The sequence below is a fragment of the Acinonyx jubatus genome, chromosome D3, assembly GCF_027475565.1.
Source record: "Acinonyx jubatus isolate Ajub_Pintada_27869175 chromosome D3, VMU_Ajub_asm_v1.0, whole genome shotgun sequence".
NCBI lineage: Eukaryota > Metazoa > Chordata > Mammalia > Carnivora > Felidae > Acinonyx > Acinonyx jubatus.
This window is the reverse complement of record NC_069392.1, coordinates 89569526-89587767: the sequence shown is the minus strand read 5'-3', so window position 1 is coordinate 89587767 and position 18242 is coordinate 89569526. Positions and strand designations below refer to the sequence as shown.

At 54.6% G+C, this 18242-nt stretch overlaps 1 protein-coding gene across 6 annotated transcripts in view; it reads left to right on the top strand.

Moving 5' to 3' along the window:
• The window catches only part of ZNF516 (zinc finger protein 516), a 123946-nt gene that overhangs the window by 51045 nt on the left and 54659 nt on the right, over positions 1 to 18242 (top strand). For all 6 annotated transcript variants that reach the window (XM_027069193.2, XM_053206047.1, XM_053206044.1 and 3 more), the window contains exon 2: positions 1154 to 3092. In XM_027069193.2, the coding sequence (XP_026924994.1) occupies positions 1331 to 3092 (1762 nt within the window). In that variant the 5' untranslated portion in view covers positions 1154 to 1330. The remainder of the gene's footprint in view (positions 1 to 1153; positions 3093 to 18242) is intronic.

Here is an 18242-nt window from a genome sequence, read left to right as displayed (position 1 = left end):
CAGGACAGGAAGGGGAAGGGGCCATAGGGTTTGGGCTTTATCTGGGAGGCTGTGGTCTCACGCCCAGGCGCACCAGGAAGTGTCTGGTCCTGAGCACAGACCTTGTGTGAGCTCAGGGTTCTGCTTCTGCCCCTGGTCGCCTCTCTCTCGCTAAATCACCTGTGCTCTTAGCTGAAGACTCGTTTCCCTAACATCTGAACACAACAGTACGTGTAGGTGTGAACTGCCTTTGTGGCTCACTTGTCCTGGGCACCAGCTGTGCCTCTGGGTCCTTTCTAACCCTCCTCCCTGGTCCTCTCCCCTGGGCCCCCATTCCTGCCCACCCTGCTTGGATCTGTGGTCTGTGTTTCTCACACTGCCTACAGCTTCATGCACCTGAGTCTCTCTTTAAAGGTCTGGTATCTTCTGGAGAAAATTATTTTAGCATGAAGTCATTTACAAGTATTTATTAAATTTTATTATTATTTTTTTTTTGGTTTATTTACCTATTTTGAGAGAGACTAAGACAGTGAGAGTGGGGGAGAGGCAGAGAGAGAGAGAGAGAGTGAATCCCAAACAAGCTCTAAACAAGCTCCACACCGTCAGCACAGACCCCGACGTGGGACTTGAACTCACGAAACTGTGAGATCATGACCTGAGCTAAAACCCAGAGTCGGACGCTTAACCGACTGAGCCACCCAGGCACCCCAGCAATTATTTTGATGATTTAGCACACAATCATTGTCAGTAGTTGTTTAACTACTGGTTTTTGAGGGGCGCCTGGGTGGCTCAGTCGGTTAAGTGTCCGACTTTGGCTCAGGTCATGATCTCATGGTTCATGGGTTTGAGGCCCCTGTCGGGCTCTGTGCCGACGGCTCGGAGCCTGGAGCCTGCTTCGGATTCTGTGTCTCTCTCTCTGCCCCTCCCCTGCTCATACTCGGTCTCTCTCAAAAATAAATCTCAAAAAAAAAAAAAATTTTTTTTTTTAAACTTTTGGTCTTTGAGAGCAAAGCAGCTGCTTGTACATGGATTTGAATTTCTGTTGGCGTCTCCTTTAACCTGGACTGGATTGATATCTTTAAGGAGTCTGCCCGTCGCTCCCCGAGGATGTTACTGGGTCCCTGCTCACGTGGGAAACCGTGTTCCTAAGATCTCCGTGTCTCTTGTGTTGCAGGTGCTCTCTGCCGCCCGCCATGCTTTCCAGGTAGGAGACGCACATCGTCCTGGGAGGTGCGTCTCCGCAGCCGGGAAGCCAAGGCCCCGTCGGAAAATGGAGAGATAAGACGGCGTCTGGCAGGCCTGTGCGACAGAAAGCCGTGCCCGCCCCTTCCGGGGAGCCCCTGTCGCGGAGATGGATCGCAGCCGAGAGGCCGAGGTGGAGCTGAGGAGGGGCTCGAGCCCCGGCAGGGCCAGCAGGAGCCCCGAAGTGGACGGGGACAAGGCCATGAGCCACAGCTGCTGCATCTGTGGCAAAAGCTTCCCCTTCCAGAGCTCCCTCTCACAGCACATGCGCAAGCACACGGGGGAGAAGCCCTACAAGTGTCCCTACTGTGACCACAGGGCCTCGCAGAAGGGCAACCTGAAGATCCACATTCGCAGCCACCGCACAGGCACGCTGGTCCAGGGCCACGAGCCGGAGGCTGGCGAGCTGCGGGTGTCTGAGGGCCTGGATGGGTGCACCAGTCCCACGAAGAGCACCTCCGCCTGCAACAGGATCCTGAACGGGGCCACCCAGGTGGACAACAGCAAGATCCTGCTGAGGAGCAGCAAGAAGGAGGCGGAGGGCGCCGCGGGCGCCCCGGGGGAGGGCCAGGCCGCAGCCCAGTGCTCCTTCTGCAAGTGCAAGTTTGAGCACAGGAAGGACCTGGAGAACCACGTGCACCAGGCTCACAAGCCCTTCCGGTGCCGGCTGTGCAGCTACGTGACCCTCCGGGAGGAGTCCCTGCTGAGCCACATCGAGAAGGACCACATCACCGCGCAGGTGCCCAGCGGTGCCGAGGCGGACGCGGAGCACGGCAAGCCCGAGCTGACCCCCGGGGAGTTCCCCTGCGAGGTGTGCGGCCAGGCCTTCAGCCAGACCTGGTTCCTGAAGGCTCACATGAAGAAGCACAGAGGCTCCTTCGACCACGGCTGCCACATCTGTGGCCGGAGATTCAAAGAGCCGTGGTTCCTCAAGAACCACATGAAGGCGCACGGCCCCAAGACGGGGAGCAAGAACAAGCCCAGGAGCGAGCTGGACCCCGTCGCCACCATCAACAACGTGGTGCAGGAGGAGATGATCGTGGCTGGCCTGTCCCTCTACGAAGTCTGCACCAAGTGCGGGAACCTGTTTACAAACCTGGACAGCTTGAACGCGCACAACGCCATCCACCGCCGGGTGGAGGCCGGTCGGACGCGGGCTCCGGCCGGGGAGGGCGCCGTGGTGCAGGGCGGCTCCCCGGACTCCCAGCAGCTCTTCCTTCAGTGCCTGAACCTGCGGCCCACGGTGGCCGGCGCGCCCGCCCGCGGGCAGGCCGGGCGGCGCGTGGCCGAGCTGGACCCGGTCAACAGCTACCAGGCCTGGCAGCTGGCCACCCGGGGCAAGGTGGCCGAGCCGGCCGAGTACCTCAAGTACGGCGCGTGGGACGAGGCGCTGGCCGGGGACGTGGCCTTCGACAAGGAGCGGCGCGAGTACATCCTGGTTAGCCAGGAGAAGCGCAAGCGCGAGCCCGAGGCGGGCGCGCAGGGGCCCCCGCGCAAGCGGGCGGGCGCGCCCGGGGACCCCGCGCCCGGGCCCCTGGACGCCCGGCCGGCCGCGCGCCCCAGCCGCCGCGCCGCCGTCCCCGCCGGCCACGGCAAGTCCTCCGAGTGCTTCGAGTGCGGCAAGATCTTCCGCACCTACCACCAGATGGTGCTGCACTCCCGGGTGCACCGCCGCGCGCGCAGGGACCGCGACGGCCCCGGGGAGCGCGCGCCCCGTGCGCGCTGCGGCTCGCTCAGCGAGGGCGACTCGGCCTCGCAGCCCAGCAGCCCGGGCTCGGCCTGTGGTGCCGCCGCCGACTCCCCGGGCTCGGGCCTGGCCGACGAGGCTGCGGACGAGAGCGGAGAGGACGGTGCGGTCGACCCTGCTCCAGGTGAGCGCGCGCGCCCAGGCGGCTGGGCCCCCGCAGTGCGGGCCGGATACCCCTGTACCTGCGAGACTCCTGCCCAAGTAGTCCGGGCTCAGGCAGCCCCGCCCCCGGGTGGCCCCATGTCCGGATATCCCAGGCCCAAGGTGCCCTGTGCCTAGGCAGACCTTCCCAAAGTGTCCCTGAACCCGGGGAGGCCCGGTGTCCAGGTAACACGTGCCTGGAGAGTGCAGGCTCAGGTGGGCCTCCGACGCCAGCCCTCAGTGCAGGAGGTCCAGGCCCAGGTGGTCCTGGCCGCCGGGTGACCCCGGGCCCAGGTAGTCACTGCTCAGCCTTGCCCCTTGGGGTCCTGGTTTCCCAGACCCAGGTGGTCCCCCACCTAGGTGACCCTGTGCCCAGGTAACCCTGTTCTTGGATAGCCCTTGCCCAGGTAGCCTTGCACCCAGGTGGCCCCACACCCAGGTACCATGTGGCCAGTATATACTTGGAGCTCGGCAGGTGGGTGCAGACACAGGTGCCCGTCAGCTCCACATCTGCCTCCTTTCTTGCCAGCTGCCTGTATGCCCTTGCTTTAACGAACGGCTTTGGCCTGTTGAATTAATGTCCCTCGGGGGCATCAGCCCTTTCTGAGCAAAGAGCAGTGATGGGACACCTCCAAGGTGGGCCCTTCTCTTTCCCCTTTACTCCCGGGGCCGGTCCCTTCCCCGTGGGGCATGAGCGTGTGCACACGCCCACACACGCTTGCCTCCGCTTTTCTCCTTTGCACCACCAGACAGTGAGTAAAAGAGGAACTTCAAATTGGTGTGCAGTTATAATTAATCTCCTTGGATTCAAGTAACCCTGTGGGTTTAGAGACGGCTCATTGGAACAGATTACTTTCCAAATAGCAGCTATGTAAATATTTAAAGATGCTTGGCCCACTCTGTTTTCATCGTTTCCCTACTTTTTATAAATCTTAAGCATTCAGATATCTTATTCATTTTTTTTGTTTTGTTTTGTTTTGGGCACTTCTTAGCGGAAGGTGATGTTTCAGTTATAGAACGTGTGACGCTTTCTGCGTAACCAGGACTGTTTTTCCCTTCTCCCTGGAAACGGGTTCGCAGATGTTGCTTTTACCTGAAAGGCCAGGGACATAGAAAACCCCAGTGCCTCAGCAGGGCTGTTTACAGTCTGTGGTGAGGAGAACGACCCTTGTGCATTTTTCCAAAACAAAACACACATCTGTCATCTTTTCCTTATTAGGGATTTAGCCAATTCTTTGGAACAGGGTTTATTGTAGGTTTATACAGCGTATTATACGAGAGTAGACTACAGCCAAATTATATTGAGTCAGAAAAAGCGTAGAAAGAAGTTCTACGTGAAGAGCCTGTGTCGACTCTGCACACACATGGGGAGTGGACGCGCAGATAAACGGACAATAACACATTGTGCACCGAGCCTCGTTTCCTGTCTCATTTCTTACTCATTAACCTGTGGGAAGGAGCAGAAGTCTCCGAAAACGCAGAGCTCATTCTGTGAGCTTAGGATTCTTCTTACCGTTTGTCTTGTGAAACCTGGTGACCCCCGTTGCGACCTTCGGTTGGCAGTTTTGAAGCTTAATTCTGGGTTTTCCTCTTTAAAAAGTTGCGGTAACTATGGACTTCACTGATTGTATTCTGATAACACTAGGACTGTTTTTTGGAACACCCTGGATAAAATATTAGGTTAGGACTACATCCTTTTTCTTTTCACTTTGAAGACAATTATTTTTAATTTTCAAAAAAGCTCTTGAACCTTTACCTCACCTATTGTAGTGGTAGTCGAATGACTAATGATAAGCTAATTCAGTAGTTCTTTGGAAATCACAGTGTTGGAAAGATCAAATGATTTTCACTTTAAGTTTTTTTTGATGGTTTTTATGTTTTTAACGTTTAATTTGTTTTTGAGACAGAGAGACAGTACGAGAGGGGGAGGGACAGAGAGAGAAGGAGACATAGAATCCCAAGCAGGCTCCAGGCTCTGAGCTGTCAGCACAGAGCCCGACTCAGGGCTCCAACTCACGAACCATGAGATCATGACCTGAGCTGGAGTCGGACACTTAACGGGCTGAGCCACCCAGGTGCCCCGTTGGCTGAACTTTAAATTGGACCTTACTTTTTTTCATCTCAGATTTTTTAAACTTTTAAGATTATAATTTACATCTTAATGAGATTATGGGTATTTTCTATATGTGACTCATTTTTTTTAAGTTTATTTTAAGAGAGAGCATGCATGCATGCAGGTGGGGGAGGGGCAGAGAGAGCGAGGGAGAGAGAGGATCCCAAGCAGGCTTCGTGCTGTCAGCGCAGAGCCTGACATGGGGCTCGATCTCAGGAACCAGGAGGTCACGACCTGAGCCGAGAGCAAGAGTTGGACGTTTAAGGGACTGAGCCACCCAGGGTCCCCATGTGATCTGTTTTTTGAGAGAGTAGATTCATTAAAGGATTCTGCAACAAGTCTGCGTATCCTAGTTGAGTTCAGGTCGACTGTTTATTGAGAAACTGGCGAAGGAGTTCACGTCGTGACCGTGGCATGAAGTGTTCGAGAACGTTGTGGGTCTGCAGGTGGTACCTGTTGTGACTCAAAAGGACATGATCTTTCCTTCTGAAACCACAGACCGTCCAGTCTCAGCAGGCCTCTACTGGTCTGGCCTGGGTATTACACCGCTGCTTCCTAGATGCTCTTTGAGGAGCCACCTGCCTTTACTGCTCACAAACTCTCATCTGCAGGGTTTGGCTAAGGACTTTGAAAGGCAGATGGGTGTTTTGAATCCTCTGTTTCGATCTGCAGCCTGCCTTTCTTTTGTGAGAGGATGTGTCCAACTGTGGAAAATGCTCGTCATCACTGTGACAAAAGGATTACTTCGATCTTTAAACACGTAGGCAACATTAGATTCTCCCAGAACTTAGACGGGATGCCTGGCTACAAGCCCGAGAGGAAACGTGTGGGAAGCGATCACAAAAAAAGACCACAGTAGTTCCTGTGAGAGTGAACCTGGCTCCTGGTGGCAGCAGAGTTCACAGTTCGGGTTCCTATTTTTGGGATGATTCTTGGAAAGTCCCCCTTGTGCCATGATTTTACCCAAAGATTTGCTGACATTCAGGAATGGATTCGAATGCTGCTCCTGGATCTAGAGAGACTTTCCACTATCAGATTAATTAAAGGAAACCTTTTTTATTTTTTTATTTTTTTTAAACATTTATTTTTGAGAGAGGGAGACAGAACATAAGTGGGGGAGGGGCAGTGAGAGAGAGAGAGAGAGAGAGAGAGAGAGAGAGAGAGAGACAGAATCTGAAACAGCCTCCAGGCTCTGAGCTCTCAGCATAAAGCCCGATGTGGAGCTCGAACTCACGAACCGCAAGATCATGACCTGAGCCAAAGTTGGATACTTAACTGACTGAGCCACCCAGGTGCCCCAAGGAAACCTTTTTCTCATGACATGTTCTTTGTTCAGTGTTGCCATTGAACTTGTGTGGAAAGCTCTGATTGTCACATTACCTTAATTTCCCCAGAAAACTGCGTTCCAGCAGCCCTCAGTGCTGACCAAAATGGAAGGGCAAAGTAGTGAATAAAATTCAGTCAAATATAAAATACGTTACCGAGCTAGATTTAATTGTCCGTGGGGAAAGTGACAAGACGCTGATAGAAAGTACACGTTTGGAGCTCACAAAAAAAAAAATGAAACCTTTAAATTAGGGAAGAAGAGCATTGAAAGGACCTGTAATGCATGTTTATAAAAACGCACATTTCCAAACCCAGAGCAGAGTGAGGGTGCTTCGAGGCCATCATGAGGACCGGGGGAGGCGGGGGTGTTCTTTCACAAGTAAATAAGCCAAAGCAGAATTCTGCCCAGGAAGCAGGGGGGGTCATTTAGGAATGATGGACCCTGGGCGAGCGTGTCTTGAAGGGTTTGGTTCCCGGCTGTGCTATTGTGAGAAGCACCCTTGGGTGGCCCTGCCTAGTCTTGGGCCATCACGTGTGTCTGGACCTGCCTTCAGGCAAAACACTGAGGAGCCCGGGTCCTTCCTACCTTTTATTTGTATATTGTTTCTGTTAGAACTTACGTGGCTACCCAGGTTTTGACCAGTTCTTGTTCTAAAGTCTCCTGTCACATCAGATCCGTGATCTCGTGAGCCTGTCCCCTCTATAGAGCTTTTTAATTGATCGCAAAGCCCCATGTTTTAGATGAAGTCCTGTGAAATCACAGATATTTGTTTGCGATCGACACAGATGTCAAACCCTGCTCAACCGCGCGGCAGAATAGGTTCCTAGAACAGGTGCTGCGGTGTTATACGCAGCTTGAAGAATTAAGGAGAGAGTTTCCAGAATTAAGCAATATGGCCAAGGAAAGGAAAGATAATTAAAGGACAGGACACATTGACTTCAGAAAGCCCCCATTTGCCTCGCTTCTTCTGCTTATTTTCTCCCTCCAGGTCAATGGTCTCGGATGTGAGGGCTCATCTTACTTCCATCATAATTGAAGGATGATCCCTGGTCTTCTAACTATGATGTGTTAGTTGCACACGTGCGGGGGACTGGCTGGTGGTCCCTGACTGTGCCCTGGTGGGGGGCGGGGATGCCTGGGTCATGCAGCTGGCAGAGAGGTTAGACAGCCACGCTTCTCCATTTATTAGAGCACAGACGGTCATCGGAACAGCCTAGGAAGAAACGTTTGTATACGTCCACCCCGTGTCCACCCGTTGTAACGGGATTTAAGGTGAATGTAGCTGGCAGAAGTCGCTGTGGCTGCGGGGGTCTGCTGGGGAGGGCTCTTTGCCCCCGGCGGCTGCACCTGCTGAGACGGGCAGCTTGTAATACTACTGACTGAGACTTTGCCTCAGGGTAGAGCAGAAGGAACTCTCACGGAACGCTCTCTTCCCACCGTGCTCCTGGCCACATCCGCTTGAGATGTGTGTCCCCAGCGGCGAAGCCGGGACCCACGTGGCAGCCCTGCATGGTCTGGTCTCCGACACAGATTCAGTGATGGGAGGGACTTCCGTCTTCATGCAGGACGCCAGCCTTGGCCGAAGCAAGAGGCTGAACAGGATGGAGCAGATCAAGGGGTTGTGGATCAGGGAGGGGAGGCCAGGGGAAACCCCAAGTGTAGACGGGACCTGACAAGATGCGGTTTGCTGCGGCGGAGGGGAAGGAAAGCAAGCTCATCTGGGGACAGTGTCATCCAAGAGCCAGATCTTTGACGGGTGGATGCAGGGAGCGGTAATCCTGAGGGGGTCTCGGGGGTCTGGGGTGCTCTATTCCAGACGAGCTGGTGGGGTCGCTGAAAGTAAAAATCAATGCAGTCACCAGGCAGTCCGTTCATTCTTGCTTTGCTCAGTTTCTCCATCACTCTGGCAACCCGGAGGTCATTTTCAGGAATCTCTAATAAATGTCCACAAACTGGCTGCTGACCGCGCAGGAAGTGCGGTAGCGACATGCTGTGACATTGGTGTCATGTGCCAAGCTGTAAAGTGCGAGCTGCTCTCCGCCGTACGGCCGGTGCCAGGCCCAGTGTGGCTTCTCCCGAGGCTTTGTTTCCACCAGTGGTAACACCAGGGTGGGGTCTGGTGAGAGGGAGACTCCCGTCTGCACAGAGCCGCAGACCGGTCCCTTCCAGATTACAGAAGAGAGCCCGAAAATGCCTAGCAGATTAAACGTGTGAGTGGTAATGGTTCTCTTCGTGGTCTTACGTGATGCCGAACACGGAGGAATTTGTTACAAGTTGGAAACCCTCCTATGAAATCGGGGTGCTTTCTCAGTCGTTGGAGGACAACTGGATTACAGTGACAATAGCGTTTGCTAGGTATGTTTTATTGTATTTTTATTCTTCGATCATTGATATCTGTGTTTGGCCTGCATACTAACATTTGCTTGAGTGTAATGCTGCATTCCCGGACCTTCCGGAATGAATTTCTCAGTCTGACCGCGAAAGGCGTCAGACTCGAGATTACACTCTGGGATTTTCTTCTTGTCACGGAGAGACACGCAAATGGGATGCACGTTCCCCGTTACAGTAAAATCAACACCGCGCAAGAATTTGGGTTTGTTAGCATAATTCAAACGCTTGATTTTATCTCCCGGTCTTGTTTTTTGACGCAACGTAGGATCCCAGGAGTTTAGAGCTGGGGGGAACTGAGAGGTGTTTAGTCTGTCCCCCTGTTATCAGGAAGGAAACTGAGGTACAAGGAAGTGCCCTAGTTTGCCTGGAGCCGCGTGGTGTGTCATGGGAAGGCGGCCGGGCTGGCACGGAGGGCACGTGAGCCCGGATGCCAGGCTGTAACTTAACCTCTTGCACGGAGGAGCAGTGAGTTGTCTGCTTTCGGCCCCCTGAGTGTGTGGTCTCCCCGTCCGGGGCTGTGGAGCCCCAGGGGACACTGAGGCCGGCCCCGTGGGCGGGTCGAGGTGGAGGCAGCCCGCTGTGTTCTTCGTGGCGGGTGCTGGCTGCAGTCTGTCACTTGGGAGCCTGCTTGAAGAGGCCGAGTGGGCGACCCCTAAAGCCGGAATTGGTGACGTTCCCACGTTCCCATAAAAACGCACGCGCTGTGCCCGTAGAGGCTTGCTGATACAGAACAGCTTTTCCGCCTTTTCTGCCTCTGCGTCACGTCCTGATGCTTCGGTCCTGCCCTGCTAGGTTGAGTTCTCCCCCGTCTGCGGGGTGGGTGATGCCGGCTGGGGTGTCGGTGTTGCCTTTGCCGTCTTGTCATGCAGAGGAGCCCTGGGCGTCCTCCAGTTCAGACTTGAGCATGTGACTCCTGACTTGGAACGTCAGGGCCCCTCGCTGTAGGCGAGATCCACCCCCTGGGGGACGGAGAGAAGTCAGTTGGGTGCTCCCGCTCCGGCCCGGCTGGGGTGGCACACGCGAAGGCGTGGACGGAGCCCAGTTCCGAGGCATCCGTAGAGCGGGCTGTGCGGATTTTGTTTCCGGGTCAGTGTTTGCAAACCGGGGGTGGTTCCCGGGCAGCCCCGTTCATCTGGTGAGTGGGGGGACCGCGGCGCTTCCTGGCGTGGCGTCGCCGGGAAAATGCCGCCTATCTCTGAGTGCCCTGGACAGGCGCCACGCGTTCCTGCTGTATTTGCACACCCGCCGCGGGTGTGATTGCGGCACCCCCGCTGCAGCCGTGATGTGGCCCCTGTGACTGCATCCGCTTGTTCGCACCGTTACCGGGCGCTTGCTGCAGGCACAGGTGCCGTCTGGGAGCAGGTGGGAGAGTTCAGCCCCGACCACAGCCGTGGCCTTGACCCGCCGCCCCTGTCCCCTGCCGCACCTTGTCCGGAACCCCCGCCTGCCCTCCGTGAGTGTGCCCTAGGTCCTCAAAGCCCCTCCCTGCCATCTTGGGCAGGCCCGTCCTCCCTGCTGGGCCACCCTGGAGCCCGCGCACGTCCCTTCCAGCAGAGGGACCACCCTGGGCCTGGAATGTGTGCGTCTGTTGTGGTCTCCTGGGGTTTGTCTTGTGCCACACCGTGTCCTCACGTCGGTGTCTGTCACCGAGTCGTGATCTCGTTGAGGGCAGGTGTTGTGTCTTGTTGGTCCTGCCCGCCCCGTGGCATCTGTGACTTGAGTGGTGGCAGGTGGCCACGCTGGGACGCATGAGGCCCACCTTGGGCTTGCAGGGAGCCACGCTGAGACCCGCGTCCCATAGGGGGGATGTCGCACGGTGCACTGTGCTTACCGGCTGCCGCATGTCCTGCTACCCGTGACGGCGGCCTGGACCGACCGCGGTGAAGGCTCGGCTGAGAGCGAGTGTTCCACAAACGTGTGCCTCGGGGCTTTTTAAGTTGAGAGAACCGTGTGGACGTGACCCAGCCCTGAGGCCTCCTGGGAGAGCAGGAGTTTGCTACTTCTGTGGTCTTTCTGGCCAGTGTGACTCTTGGGATCACGACTTGGAAGTTGCCTTTCTCGGGACCCCGGCCCTCCCCTCCCAGGCTGCTGTCCAGCCTGCTTCCAGAGCGTCACTGATGTGCGCAGGGAGCAGAAGTGGGCTGGGCCTGCCAGGTACCCAGCGCCCAAGGACACACACACACACAGCCCGTGCTGCCCCAGACCCGGCACAGCTCTTGTCCGGCGGCTTGGGAAGCAGTGACTGAGGTCACCGTGTGCTTCCCGCCTCCCTGCGTCTGGTCCCTGGCAACTGCCCCTCAGCACAGGTGGTGGGCATGGCACCCTGGGCCTGGCCCCTCCAAGGGCAATCCCATGAGCGTTGGCGGTCACTGGTCAAGACGCTGCTCACCCGTGTGGCCTAAGACAGGCAGGGCCCTCCTGTCCCGTCATGGAACCCAGGTCATCAACATGCTCGGGGAGGACCTCATCGCCCCGTGGCCGCTGCCTGGTTTGCATTCTGCTTGGTGGGCCTGTGCGTGGTGGGCACACTGAATTATTCAGTGAGTTTAGACTCTCTTTCTTCAAGCGTTTAGCTTTTATTTGGTAAGCGTTTTAGTTGTGTGCTCATCTTTGGCACAGATTCTTAACGTTTCATTTATAAGTTGAGTTGTTTTTTTTCTTTTTGACGTTTCTTAATTTCCTGTATGCCGGACCTAATCTGAGGCCGGTTCTTGGTGAAACCTTGGTACGCTGCTGATAGGATCAGTATTTGCACATACGGTTTCCATACGTAATTTGCATAGTGTGTGCATATTCAGACAGATTGCGGCTTTAGATCTGCCTTTTACTAGAAGTAAAACGTGAGGCGTCCACTTCTCCAGATAAAGGCTTAGAAGGTCATAGTGTCGCGACTGGAGTTTTACCTGATTCGGTAAGCGGTCGGCCTGGTCCTGTCTGTTTGAAGGATGCCTCGCCTCCTGTTTTATTTACAAAGGCAGACGTTGACTCGAGAGAAGTATTTTCACAGATTAGTAAGACATTTGGGCCGACTGCAGGCTGCCAAATGTGGTCTTGGAGAAGCGAGCCGGATCTGAGCATTACTCCTGTTGTCTCTTCCGACTACAGAAGAATTACTTTCGGCACGGTGAATAAACTGTTCCACATTGACTGTGATTATCGTTTTTATTTAACATCCTCTTTGGTTATGGAAATACCTCCTCTAAAGTGATAATCGAGCGGCACCCTTTGCTGAGCCGGCCATCCTGTAGAACATTCTGCCTGTGTCTGAATGTAACACTTGGGAGCCGCCCTTCCTTGGAAGTCGGGAAACCAGGTTGTTCCTGCCGGTGAACTCGGGCGGGTGAGTCCAGAGAGAGCGCTGTTGGGATAGCTCGGTAGCTGGTCCGGACACCTGGAGAACATGGTTTGTGAGAGTGAAACGATCATTTCCGTTTTTTCCACTTCTGGCTGCCACCATGACTTGTCTGTCACATTACTGGTTTTTAAGAAATTGATCACTACACAATTCATGGGATATGATGTATACTGCTTCTTTTGGTATTCCATTAGAAATTGACAGTAGTGGAGTGGATTGAAAATTTCCATCTTAAAGAAACATCAGGCACTGTATTTCCTGAAATGGTGACGTACAGTAGGGGAGGGCCGTGAGGTTGAGACGAGGCATAGACCCTTAAAAGCTGTTTTTATTGTAAACATCCTTAACTGCTGGAGAAGAATCCACGAGAGCCTCAGAGAGCAGTCCCGTGTGTCACCGAAAGATGACCTCCCAAGTTCCTGAATTTTCGGTATTAAAGGAACGGCAGAGTTCCGATGGGAGATTTTGGGGACTCTGAACGCGAAGAAGGTTCTGGACAGGTTGTGTGCAGAGTGTCTGCAGTTTCCATGGCAATAAGCCTACACACCACTTAGAAACAAATTCCTGATATTGTTTTGAAACCCCAGTTACAAAAGGGCATCATGCTTGCGCGTTAGTTGTGAATAGATAAATCGCTTCTGCAGGACTGCCTCACAAGCTGGACGGCACTTGGCAGACGTTGGAGCCTCCGACCTTCTAAATAGCCCCTGTTCTGAACACTTCTTTTCCATTCTAGGTCAGAATTTCTCTCTCTCTCTCTCTCTCTTCCCCCACCCTTCTTGAGTTAAAGATCTTTTCCTTTGAATTTTAAGATCCGATGGGGGCGGGGGCTGCTGTGGCTGTTTGTAAGACTTTTCGGAGCTGGCCCGTACCTGTGAGCTGGCACAGCGCGTGTGGGTGGAGGTGACGCACTGGCCGTGACTTCCCGTCACCCACTCATCCGGCGCCACCCGCCCACGCAGCCGGCCACTGGTCATTGTGTCCCCTTAAATGTTCAGCCCCTGTGCTGTCCCCTCCCTCTTCCTCCAGTCAGACGGGTGAAGGGCAGTGTAGGATCCAGGGCATCATGGAACCCCAAATACCTAGCAGGGGTAAGTCATGACGTTGGGGGGCAGTGGACCCACGTGGTTGTAGGTCTGGTCTCAGAGGACACCTGTCCTTGCCTTCTTTTTTCTGTCCCAAGGCCAGAGACGGAATCCCAGACCGTGGCCGTTGGCCACAGGAGCTCCAGGAACGGAGTGTCCCGTGAGCCTCCTGCAGGGAGAGCCCTGGGGGCCGTGTGAACTTGTCACGTCTCAGCTCCTTCCGGTGCCCTTGGTGGTGGAGGAGGGCCTTCCAGGGCAACTTAGGGCTCCTGGACCCAGTTCTCTTGCCTTGGGACTGCTCACCCCACCCTCCCCAGGCTGTCCCTTCTCCCGAGGCTGCCTCCTGGCCCTACGTCCCTCGTGGGGACGGCGGTGGGAGGTGGAGCAGGGACGTTGCAGGGGCCAGACCGCGCTGTGCTCAGGTTGCTGATTTGAGAATTCCGTTCTTCTCCAGAAATCCTGCAGGGGTGTTTCTTTCATGAACACACGCCGACTGCCAGCAGTCCAGGCCCTCCGCGCACAAACAGACCGTCCTCCTTGACTGCCTCTCCCTCACCTGCCTCCGCTACCACAGCGACTTCTGTTTTGTCCTCTCCAGGCCTTTTGTGTGTACTTACACCCGTTAGTGGGTAGGCATGCGTAGATTTTTCTTGTTGAGATACCTCATAAGCCCATCCTACTTGTTTTGTTCTGATGCTTGTTTTCCATATAATGACACGTCTTGGAACTCATCTGCGTCGACAGAGTATCTCTGCCTTGCCGTTGAACTGCCTCAGAGTGGAGCACGATCGAACTGATTTGCCCGTTGATGGATGTTCAGGCTGTTTCATGACAGATAGTGCTGCAGGAAAGTTGCTGGTAACATAAATCATTGAGACCACTTAGGAGATCTTCGAGACCAACTTCTTGAGTGAAATTGCCGGTCTGGGGGGTTTGCACGTTTTCTGTTTCGGTGGATGCAGCCAGGTAGGTTGTGATAACCCTCATACCCACCAGCAGCCCGTGAACACGTGCAGTCATGCTGGGAATTACAAACTTTCGACGGCTGCTCATCTGAAAGAAGAAAAATGTTCATTTTTTTTTTTTTACATTTATTTATTTTTGAGAAACAGAGTGAGACAAAGCATGAGCGGGGGAGGGGCAGAGAGAGAGGGAGACACAGACTCTGAAGCAGGCTCCGGGCTCTGAGCTGTCAGCACAGATCCCGGCGCGGGGCTCGAACCCTCGAACGGTGGGATCATGACCTGAGCTGAAGTCGGACGCCCAACCGACTGAGCCACCCAGGCGCCCCAGAACTGTTCATTTTTTCCTTTATGGCTTTTACACGTGGCTTAGAAAGACATTCCCTACCCCACTGTTCAAATGTTTTCATTCATTAAGTCTAGTTTGCTTTATTCCAGTGGCTTAGTCCCCGTGGAACTGTTGACAGATCCTGTGAGGTATTTTTAACTTTTTCCCACATCGCTCTCGCGTTTTTCCAACACGCCCAGTCATCAGTCTTGATTCTACAGACTTGAAGTAGCAGCCTTACTGTGCGTGGACATCCCCTGGCCCCCATCCTCACCCAGGCGTTGTGAGGCTTGGTAAATCTTGGTCGTAACCCAGTAGGTGTAGGTGTTAGTCTCTGAGGATTAGAGGTTCAAGGAGGCTTTCTCAAGATTGTACCGGTAATGGTGTGGAAGCCGAGACGTGAGTCCCCGGTCAGTGCTCGTGCTGTTGTTCAGGTGGGGAGGGGAGGCAGGGAAGAGGCTTCCAGGAGGAGGGAACAAGGTCGTGCTCTGTACGTCCTCAAGCTGTGCCCCTTCCCTCTCTGGCTCCTGGGGGGCCCCGATCCTCCCCTTTGCAGCCGAGCTGTGCCCCAAAGCCCCCCCACCCGCAGCGGGGCCTCGAGCCGGGGCGCAGGGGTGACGGGTCTGCAGCCTGCCCAGGGAGGATGCTGGACCACCGTCAATGGGTGCTGCAGGCGGGCCCCCGCTTGCACGCGTGGGACCTGGGAGTCCGGGGGATCCCAGAGGCCCCCGCCCGCTGCAGACTGTCGTTGAGTGCCCGTGGGTCGCGTCTTTTGAAGGTAACGGCTTCTCCTCTCTTACCTCTGAATGCATTCTACTCTTCCCAGAGAGTTAATGATCCTGCACGTAAATGACAAATCATTTTTCTCTTCACAGGTAGTATTTGTTTGTTTACATCCGCATTTACACGCGCTTTGGGCCGTGTGTCTGACTCACACTGTGCTTCATTTGAAGTAATTCATTCGAATAATGTGCTTCAGATAAGAACAAGTCAGAGCGGCCAGATTTAGTAAGTGAAAAGGGAAGACACCTGTTAAGTTTGGGTTTGAGATAAGCGATGAATGCAAACTGTTTGTTAGCACGTGTGTGTCCCATGCAGTATTTGAGACCTGCCTGTGTTAAAAATTATTTGTCTTTTGTCTGAAACTTGGGTTACCTGGATAGTCCCGTATTTCGCCTGCAGAGCGTCTCTGGTGAATCTCCCCGGGCGCGTTTGCTACTCCCATGCAGGCAGAAGTCTAGACTTGGGGCCAGGCCTGCTGGTTGGCCGGTTCAAGGCTGCTGAGCGGCTCTTGGGCGCGTACTACCAGCCAGGGGTTGCTGGCTACCTCCCGCCAGCGAGCGTTCCGAGAATAGTTAGCCGAGGAAGAGGAGGGGACCTTGTGGTGGCGTTTGCTCTCGTTCTACAGTTCACACTTGCTGATAATTGAAGCACGTGTATTGGCGCTCCTGAGGGTCAGAACAGCGCTTGTAGACAAAGCGATTCAAGAGCCAGTGAAAAGTAGCCTCGGTCTGTGTGCTTGATAAGAAAAGCAACGTAGCAGTTTTCTAACACAGTTGTGCACCGCTTTGTGAATCAGGGTGCCCTGTTCTGTTTGGGTGCGTTGTGCGGGGTGAAGGAACCTCGATGGTTGACGTTTCCTTCCAGTATCCGACGCCCTGAGGGATAATGCTGCAGATAGCGCCTCTTTGGCTCCGGTGTTAGTCATCAGACTGGAAAGTTCTGTCTTGTTTGCAATTTTGTGGGTGCCGTCTCAGTGCCATGGCTGTGCCGGTGTCCCTGGGGATTTCAGGATCCTTGGGGGTGACCTGGGGGGCCGCAGCCTTTCCCTGACCCCAGGGGGACGTGGGCAAACCCGGTATGATTGGAGCCCTGACCTCTGAAACCTAGGTCACATGCGTGGGCCTCTCCCATTAATTCAAGGTAAAAAGGGACCCGAGAATCTTTTATTCAGATCGTACTTGCGATCTGGAGAGACGCTTTGTGATCACAGCGGTCCATGATCTCTAGGCTGTGATTTTCGCAAATAATAGGATGTGGTCCACGATCCACTCTGGCTCCCCCAAAGTAGTGTTAGGAAGTCGGGTGTGGTGTGGTTCACGTGGTGGACGGATTTCTTCTGGCTCTGCGTGGAGTTTGTCTGTGTGATCTGTCCTTCCGTAGTTTTGGTTGAAACAAATACTAAGTAAACGCGTGTGAGAAAACACCCACGGGAAATCGCCCTTCCCCGGGAGCTAGCTGTCTGGCGTCGAGCTAGGAAGAAATACCGGCCCGTTCGCAGTAGATTCCACGGCACGGATGAAAGCCCTGTGGAAACCGTAGGCTCCTCCTGTTCCAGCCGCACAGACTAGGCAAAGAGATCGTAAGTGTATTTTAAAAGGTGGGTCTGTAATTGAAATGGAAGGTTCTGGAGCCTGATGTTCCTTGGAGATAAGGCCTTCGTGCGTGGGCGGAAAGTCCTCACTTCCCCTGAATGCCTTTCGGAGGTGAGCGGTATCCCCTGCCAACACACGACTTGTCCTGTCTTGTCGCTTACAGGGCGTGTGAGGCCGTGTCCCGCGGGGTCACACTCAGCGGGCGCCTGCCTGGTCTGCCTGCTGGGGCTTCCGGTTCTCCCCCCACCCCGCGGCTCCTGCAGGCTTCGAACTGCCTCCGAACTGGTTACTTTGATTCGAGATCGTGCTCGTTTTAACCGTTGCACTGAATCTCTGATTCCTGGGTTTCCGAGAACAGTGGCTCCCTGTCATGTCACGTATTCTCAGGTTCCGCCCTGCTCCTGTGCGGTCCCCACAGGCCGACCGCGTTAATGGACGGTCAGGGCCCAGCTGGGCGGGGAGCTCGGGGTTTCACCCCTTTCCTCCCAGTGGAGACGCTGGGACACAGCCCTGCGGGAGGACGGCACCTCTCAGCACGGTGGGGACGGGGCACCTCCTGCTCTCTGTCATGACCTCTCTTGGGCCACTGACCTCCGTGTGGCCTAGGCCCTATTTAGATTGTTCACATAGCCATAGTTTTACCTAAAATAACAATAATAATCGTGGATAGTCTGGTGTATTACTTAATCTTCAAGATTAAAAAAAAAAAAATCTCTGCCTTGAAATGGTCAAAGTTCGACAATTTGATCATGCACGACCTAGGAGAGCCCGTGGTGACTTGGGGGCCAGACCCAGCGTGGAACTAAGATCTCTGGAAACTTCTCCCTATGGAAAACTCTTCTTCGCCTGAAAAATGTCTGTTCTCTATCACTGCACGTGCTTTTTTATTGCCAGTAAAGAAAAGTAAAGTGAAAGAAACCACAACGAGAAAGTACGCTCGGGACCCCGTTAGATCGGAGGTGTCGTTTGCCTGTCCCTCCTGTGCCATCTGCCTCAGCTGCTCTGAAGACGCCAGCAGTGCAGAGCGTGGACCTCGTGTGCCCAGGGTGTCCTTTGGGCCAGCTCCTGTGTTGTCCGGAAGGTTCTCCTGAGGGCGGAGGGAGGGACGTGGGTGGCAGGTCCAGGAAGTGAGAACTCCCAGGGGCTCACACTGGCTTCCGTGGAGTCCTGAGGCACAGTGGAGCCTGACAGCCCAGA